This window comes from Ursus maritimus, unplaced genomic scaffold (assembly GCF_017311325.1).
Source record: "Ursus maritimus isolate PB19 unplaced genomic scaffold, ASM1731132v1 scaffold_24, whole genome shotgun sequence".
Classification (NCBI taxonomy): Eukaryota; Metazoa; Chordata; class Mammalia; order Carnivora; family Ursidae; genus Ursus; species Ursus maritimus.
Genome location: NW_024424897.1, coordinates 11,848,414 through 11,856,996, shown reverse-complemented (window position 1 = coordinate 11,856,996; position 8,583 = coordinate 11,848,414). Strand labels below are relative to the sequence as shown.

The following is an 8,583-nucleotide window of genomic DNA, read 5'->3' as shown; positions in this document are numbered from 1 at the left end:
CTCCCGCCTCGGGATGCTGGCCGAGCTAGCCACAGTGTCCGACAGGTGACGGGAAATGAACGTCCCAAGTGCGAAAGAGATAAGGGTCAGAGAGATGAATTAGTCATGCGCATCGGAGAGAGAGCTGAAGCAAAGCGAACCCATGAGCTGTCGGCGGGGCGGGGGGAGTGAACCACAGGAAGGCATCCGCAAGGATGGCCCTGATGCTCTTTATTTTATTTTGTTAATAAAAAAATCGTTTTTGGGGCGACTGGTGGAGTGAATCTTAAAAAGATGAATAGGAATCAGACACCAGAAAGAAGGGGGGGAATGGTGAACCAGTGCATTCCAGGCTCCGGGGACAGCAGGAGCAGAAGCACGGAATACAAACGGGCAAGCAGGAACGAAAACCTTTCCCGTCCTTCTCCGTCCAGAAACCCTCTCCTGCATAGAGCTGGACGTATCCTCCTGGAGGGCTGCACCTCAAAACCGACCTGCCCAGTTCCGGCCGCTCCCCAAACCAAAACAGGTCACTGCTTCACCTGCTTCCCCTCAATTTAACTGACTTGGTTATCTCATCATTCTTCTCCTGCTTTTAAATAAAACAACACTCCAGCGCTCCGTACAGCCCTTTACAATTACTAGTCCTTTCAGACGCTGCACCGTGGCTGTGGTACAAAGAAAAGAAACCCATGGTTCTCATGGTTCCATGGGGCTTCCTTTCTCTACTACCTGTGGGATTTCACTGAACCTCTCTGAAATGGGGACAGCAGATAGTCTGTGTCCAGGTAACTGACACACTTCTGTAATCTCTTAGAATCTCATTGAGTAATTGTGTAAAAATGCTTTACAAGGACAGATATGTTATATACTCATAAAGATATATACTTTATCAGGACGCCTGGGTGGCTCCGTCGGTTAAGGTCATGATCTTAGGGTCCTGGAATCGAGCCCCGAGTCGGGCTCCCTGCTCAGTGGGGAGTCTGCTTCTCCCTCTCCACCTGCCCCTCCCCCCACACCTCACTCTCTCTCTTATATAAATAAATAAAATCTTTTTTAAAAAAGATACATACTTCATCAGGAGAGATTCATGTTAGTGGCTCTGGTTGGAATCATTAACATTAGTAGCTTTTGCATAATTAATGCATCTTTGAAACTTTGCATGCGCGGCTGTGTTTAGATGACTGGGAATAAAAACCCTGTTCTCCTCGCCGTTCAAACACAGGTATTTATGGAGCACGATTAAGTGCACAGCACTGTGGGGGTGATACTACAAGGTAAAAGACATCCTCCAAGCCCACAGAGGACTGGGAAGACATTTGTATGAAAATAAAAAGATAACTAAGATAAATGCTAGAGATCTGGGAGCAGAAAAAGCCCAGCTCAGATCCCTGCTCAAGGTAGAAGCTAGGGAAATTGCTAAACTTCACTAAGACTCATTTCTCTGTAAAATAGAGATTGCAATATGACCTGTGTCATCAGAGGGCTGTCGTGAAGATTAGCTGAGCTCAAGGGTGTAGAGCACTTACTATGATGCGATCTACAGACTATTTCGTAGACAGCAACTGCAGACTGAATTAGGCACCAAATAAAGGGGAAGGTGCTGACTGCAGCAGGAGCCAAGGCACGAGAAGGATGGCTGAGAAGATCTCCCAAAAAGTGTGCGTGGAGGGCGAAGGGGATCTTCCTAGACAGTGAGGATGGGGCTGTGCTCCAAGGGAGGGGTCGTCTGAGAAGGCGCTGGGCTTCTCTACACAGGAAAGTGGAGAGACTGAACTTGGAACCCTTGTGCATTGTCGGTGGGAAAGCAAGATGGTGCAGCTGCTATGGAAAAACAGTATGAAGGCTCCTCCAAAAATTAAAAAGAGAATGACCAGCAATCCCACTTCTGGGTGTGTACTGAAAAGACTTGAAATCGGGATCTCGAAGAGATATGAGCAGTCATGTTCACTGCAGCCCTGTTCACGACGTGCAAACAGCCTAAATGTCCATCGACAAATGAATAAGGAAAATGTGGTAGAGACATACAATGGAACCTTCGTCAGCCTTTAAAAAGAAGGAAACTGCAACAATAGGGATGACCCCGGAGAACAATCTGCTATGGAGAACATTTTGCTAAGTGCAGTAAGCCCGTCGCAGAAGGACTGCATGATCCCACTTAGGTGGGGTACCTAAATGCATAGAATCAAAGAGAAGGATGGTGGTGCCCGGGGCTGGGGGAAGGGAAGCGGGGCCTGGCCAACCACCAAGCATCAGGTTTCAGCTAAGCAAGGTGAAGAAGCTGTAGAGATCTGCTCTCCCATATGGTTTGCACACTTCAAAATTTAAGGGGGTAGATACTCGCAATAAGTGTTCTTACCACAATAAAATACAATTTAAAAAAGAGTGATCGACAGAGACTGACCCAGCTGCTGTGGAGGTGAAGGGTCACGCAGGGAAGCAAGGCTGAGGGCATGCCGCACCTGCCCAGACACTTCCTCGGCTCGCAGATTGTTCGGGAACAGAAATTATCCATTTCAGCTCCTTCTGCAAATTTATAGGCTACTCCAAGAAGTGCCCGATTTTCTGAGGTGTGGACTTCGGCCTCCCCCTTTCCCACATTAGCTGCCAGATAAAATGCCCTATTTGTCCAAAAACTTTTTGGATGAAACAGCCATGTTTCACAGAAACAGGGGGCCCAGATATTGGGGAAAAAATAGAAATTGCCTTATGAGTTAGAAATCTGAGTTCCTCTGAGAGAAAGTCAGTGGATTGGATTTCTTTTCTTCGAGTTAAGGGGGGGGGAAAAGATCTAGTTATAAAGAGTTTGAAAATAATCTTCAGGGGAGGAATAATGAGAGTTATTTTAAAAACACAATGAGGGGAGTCACATTTCCTTCCAGCAGGTGTGTCACCGTTCACAGAAAAGAAGGGCCGGTGGGAGGAGGGAGCATCACATGAACCTTGGGAACATTTTGAAGGCGTTCAGCCCAGTGCAGTTCCAATCAATTTTCCTTAGAACTTTCCTCCTATAAATTCCTCTAAGGGGTCTCCCCAGTCACCTAGGGAAACAATGAGAGACTCTGTTATGGGCTGAACTGTGTCCCCCAAAATTTGTATGTTGAAGCCTTAATCCCCGGTATCTCAGAATGTGAGTGTATTTGGAGAGAGGGTCTTAAAGTGGCCATGAGGGTAAAATGAGGTCATTAGGTGGGCCCTCATCCGGTACGACTGTGTCCTCATAAGAGGAGGAGATTAGGACACAGACACGTACGGAGGGAAGGCCATGTGAGGACACGGGGAGAAGGCGGCCGTCGGTGAGCCACGGAGAGAGGCCTCCAAGGAAACCAGCCCTGCCGACGCCTGGTCTCGGATTTCTAGCCTCCAGAGCTGTGAGGAAATCAATTTCTGTTGTTGAAGCCACAGAGCCCATGGTACTTTGTCATGGCGGCCCGAAAAAAAGGGTAGACTCTGCGTTCCATCATCCACCCCAAGAGAAAAACCCCTTTGTCCATCGTGGAGAGGAGAGAATCCCAACTGTTTCCAAGTTCTCCAGAGAGCCAGCGAGAAGCCCTGGCCTTTCTACTCCAAAAGGCTGCCAACTCTCACACCTCCCCCTGGTGTCCCGTGGGCGTCCCCGGGAGATGAGGCCGAGGCCGGCCATCCCCACCGGCAAATGTCAAGGCCCACTCCCAACCAGACTCAGCCAAATCTCGTTCCCAGGCACAAATACAGGCCGCACAGCCAGGCCGCACTGGGCCGCCTGGGACCCCGCGCTGGGGGACAGGCACAGGGGTGGGGGGCAGTTGCTGGCCCACATTTCCTCTCCCAGAAGCCAGGGAACCCCGACATCCCAGAGGAGCAGACACGATGGCTTTGACGGCCCCGGCATCCCACCCTCCACACCCACGCCGCTCCTCACATTAAGAAGCTGTCACTCACTGTGCAAGATCTCTGGGGCTGGAATTTTCCTTCAAGCCGGAGAAGGCTCCCAGGGGGATGATAATAATCAGTCCTTCTCTATACAAAGAGGGGCAGAGTGACCCGGAACCACCGGCTTGTTTTGCTAACAGACAGGAAGGTACTCCTGCTAACCGGCTTGGCCACACAGAGGCCAGCTGACCCCTGCCACCTCACCCTGCCGTCTCGAACACCCTCGTGAGCCCCATACCCTCATCGGCACTCAGGGGTCTTTCCCCAAGTCCTGCTCTCCCCACCCTGGTCAAAGGCCCAAGAGACATTCTAGATGGCCCCAGACAATAGCGGCCAACTTCCGTTGACTCTGCTTTTGTTTCTGAGGTATGTCTTACCTGCCCACTAAATCCTGCTTCCTGGGATCACTGAACCTCCCCTCTGGACCGTCAGGCTCTGCCTTCCTGGCATGTGCCTTTCGACTGGCACGTCTCCAACCCCCAGTGTGTCCTCCGGCCCAGGGTCCCCAGCCGCAGCACTACTGACATTTGGGTCCAGACCATTCCTGGTTGTGGGGCCAGCTGTCCTGTGCATTGGCTAGCAGGACCCCTGCCTTTACCCACCGGATGCCAGCAGCACCCTCGTCTCCAGATATGACAACCCCAAATGTCTCCAGATGTTGCCAAACACCCCCAGGATGTTTCGGCTCGGCTGTACGGTCAAATCCTGGAAGCTTTTTTGAAAACACCAATGCTTGGACTCCACTGCGCTTCATTACTTAATGACCTGGCAAGTAAATCAAAAACTCTAAGGTCGGATACTTGGTATCAATCTATCGTTAAGTGTGGCCAGCGTAGAGAAGCACGTGGACCCTCGAACCAGAATCATCCTTCTAGCACGTAAACCGACTCATTTTAAAACACCAAATAGCTTCTCACGGAACGCAGAAAGCATCCAACTCGTAAGCACGACGTCCAAAGCCCCAGGTCTGGGCCCTTCCGAACTCACAGCCTTAAGACCCACCAACGTCCAGCTCTCCCAGCCCCTGATGGCTCTCCCACACCAGCGTGCTGTTTGCCACGTCTGTTTTGTATCTGCCTAAACAGATGCTCATCTTCCCATCCTCCTGGCAACGAAAACTAATTTCTTGTACCTCAACTCAGTTACAACCCCCCCCCTTGTGACCCCTCTCCTGATGCCATCACCCCGGCAGAACGAAGCATCCCCCACTTTGTGGGATACGTATATGCATATCTTTGTGGGGGGGATAGCTCCTCTAACAAGGTCTGCCGCGATCTTGAGAACACTTCTCTCCTTATTTATGCATCCATCTTCTCTGTTAGACTCTAAGTTCTGGGAGGAAGGGGCCGCGTCTTAATCCCCACAGTGTCCCCAGCCCCTGGCACGGTGCCTAGCACATAAGTACACGATTATGTATGCGTGTTGAATGAAAGAAGGATGCAAGCAAAAGATACCCTGCTCTGCCCACACCTCCTAATATTTCTGTTTCCGCACTCCCTTTCCAAGCGAAAGCAGATGCCAGAAGCCACACCGGAAAGCACAGCATCTAACAGAAGGCTTCTCCCCACAACACCAGGAGAGTCAATGCCACGGTGTTTCCCAAGGGCAGCAGCGACTGGTACTGGCAGGGATGGTAATCTGGAAATCGCAGAGGGGACGGGCCAGCACTGGAACAGGAGCCCACGCGTGCCACAGCCATAGGGAGCGGTCCACTGTATGTCACACATACACTTAGCGCATGCCATTCCCTCTGCCTGGAACATCCTTTCCTTTCTCTTTGCCTAGAACCCCTACTTATCCTTTGGTTCTCAGCTCCACGTCCCCCACGCACTTAAGTCAGGCCTTCCCACAGCCTCCTCTCCGCCCCAAGCTCATAGCATAATATCGCATTTGGCAACAGATGACGGTCAGTCCTGTATTTTTCCTGGTTCCGCCCCTTAGTGGCTATATGACTGGGGCAAGTCACCTCTCTGACCTTCAGTTTCCTTCTCTGTAAATGGTGATGATAACGTCCGTCTTGTGGACCAGTTGGGATAATGCATGAAAGCCCCCACTATGGGGCAGAGCACACTTTATAAATATTCACTGAATATTTCATCGAATACTCCTTGAGTGGTGAATGACACTGCACCCATGTCCACATTCCTTTGGTCTGCGTCCCTCTCCTGAAGGCTGGACATCTAGTTCAGCAGCCTCTTCGGGAAGGACCCCCTGGCAGGGCTCTTGAGCTCTGGGGACCTCAGGATACACAAACAGGCGGGTCCCTCCCCACAAGGCAAAGGGATAAAGCAGTCCTGGGGTTGTGGGCAGAGTCTGTGGGGCAGCGAAAGAAGTGGCTCGGCTCCAGGGGCTGGGGAGAACTGGCCTTCACAGCGGAAGAGGGGGAAATTGGCAGGTGAGAAGGGGAGAAAAGGCTTTCTCGGGAAAGAGCCTGACGTATGACCGGGCACAGGGTTCCTAGAAAGGCAGAGAGGTCCTTGAGGCAGGAGCCCCACTGAGGACTGTGGCTGCTTTGTTTTGTTTCCCTGGAGGGCAGGTCGGTGGGAGGCAAAGAGAGAGGGGGTCGAAGCAGGACCCGAGGGCCTGCGCTGAGCAGGCTGTTCTTAATCCTGTGAACGTGGGAAGCCAGCGGAGGGTTTTAGGCTGAGGAGATCAGCGTTAGCTTAAGGAAGAAAATCAATGTGCTTATGAAGCATACTGTGGAGGTAGGCAGGCTGCGGGTATAGAGGGAGGCTGGAAACCAAGACACCGGTCAGAAGGCCAGGTAGAGGGGCGCCTGGGTGGCACAGCGGTTAAGCGTCTGCCTTCGGCTCAGGGCGTGATCCTGGCGTTATGGGATCGAGCCCCACATCAGGCTCCTCCGCTATGAGCCTGCTTCTTCCGCTCCCCTGCTTGTGTTCCCTCTCTCGCTGGCTGTCTCTATCTCTGTCGAATAAATAAAATCTTTAAAAAAAAAAAAAAAAAAAAGAAGGCCAGGTAGAGAGGAAAATCTACCAGGTAACAGTCGTGATGGAAAAGAGTGTCAAGAGTCGGAAAACAGAATGTCTCCAGACCATTGCCCTCTGAGCCTCCAAGCCAGAGCCGCCCTGTCTGGGAGACGAGGGCAGACCCGGGAGAATCCTGGAAATGATTTATGGCTTTCAGATATCAGACTTAGGTGGTTTCTTCTGCTTTTAGGAACTGGTGTCTGCAATACAGGCTCTAAGGATTCTTTTTATGGGTTATCCTCACAGCTGTACTATCTGGAATACGCATCAGCTTCTTGAAGTAGGTGGTCCACGCGTGACCAACTGTCTCCATTGTGCCTGGAACTGTCCAGACTTTAGCATTGAAAGTCCTGGTCAAATCAGGACAGCTGGTCACCAACTACCCCAATCTGCTGAGCTCTAAGGGCTCAGGGCAGGGCTCTTAATTGTCACAAAGCATTCAGCTAATTCTACTGAACAAGATAAGCCTAAAAAGGCGGACTACACCGTGAAAAATGGCTGTAGATGGGATGAAGGCTGGGCAAGTGACCTGGGACCTAATCCTTTGTCCATCTCCTCTGACACTGGTTATCTCAAAAGTCTAGAACAAAAATGAGCCAGTTGGAACCCAACACATCACCCTACAAGGTACATACCGCATCCCAAGTGTCCACGGATGGATACCCTGTGCCTGTCCACTTGGTCTGGGAAAGCCTTTGTAATGGAAGGGAAAGGCTCTGACCTCTGCCGCCAGACAGACCCGAGATCCACAAATACACATACTTGAATGAGGAATCGAGGGGCTCTTACAAAATTACAAATTACCCTACAAATCACACCATTTCTGTGGTCTATGTGTACGCACCACACACACTCCTACTTAAAAATACTGTAACTTGGGATTCGAAAAATGGCAAAAATGTTCATTCAACCTCTGGGAATCTTAGGATAATATCGGGCTTCTGTCTGAAATCTGACACAGCCTCGGCTGAACAGCCTTCTGGCGCCCTCCTCTCCAGAGTAACAGGTTGTTTTCCAGGTTCCAGCGGACCATCGCCCCTGGCTTCAGAGTCTCCACTACAAACAGGTTACGTGGAAACCTAATCATTATAGTCTTTAAAACACACACACACACGCACACACACGCACGCACAAACACACAGCAAGTAAGTCATTTAATAACACCAAGCAGCACTAACGGACCACAGGGATGCCCTCCACTCCCGGCCACATGCCCCGCGCCTCCCCAGCATCTCCGCGGACACTTCCCAGAGTTGGCACCCCGCGCACCGCCCAGGGCCCAGGGCACAGGACCGCGCTCACCTTCTGCAGAAATGCCATCCTCGGCCTGTACTGTTGGCCTTGGTGTCGGATCGTCATCCCGGACCCTGGATGGATTCAGAAGCAGAACCCGAGCGGACCACAGGAGGGGAAGCCCCCGGCGAAGGCGCCCGCGTGGCCCGCACACGCCCCGGCGTCCCGGGGGAGGAGGGCTGCCCGGAGTGCGGGGCGGGGGCGGCTGCTGCTGCTGCCGGCGGCGCCCCTTTACTCTGCCTCGGCCCCCGCCCCGGGAAAGCCACTGGAATCCGCGCCAGCCAATGAGCGCGCCGCGCCGCGGGCTTATTAGCATGCGCTGCGCTTGCGCCCACCTGCCGCCAGGGGGCGGGGTCTGGTCCCGGCGGGACCCCGGGGAGCCTCAGGTGAGACCCGGGAGTGTCCGCCCCCG

At 52.1% G+C, this 8,583-nt stretch overlaps 1 protein-coding gene across 1 annotated transcript in view; it reads right to left on the bottom strand.

Moving 5' to 3' along the window:
• The window catches only part of RGS9 (regulator of G protein signaling 9), a 67,927-nt gene extending 59,602 nt beyond the window's left edge, over positions 1 to 8,325 (bottom strand). Inside the window, exon 1 of the mRNA XM_008693654.2 lies at positions 8,181 to 8,325. Coding sequence (XP_008691876.2) covers positions 8,181 to 8,237 — 57 coding nt within the window. The 5' untranslated portion in view covers positions 8,238 to 8,325. The remainder of the gene's footprint in view (positions 1 to 8,180) is intronic.
• Positions 8,326 to 8,583: the final 258 nt, after the last annotated feature.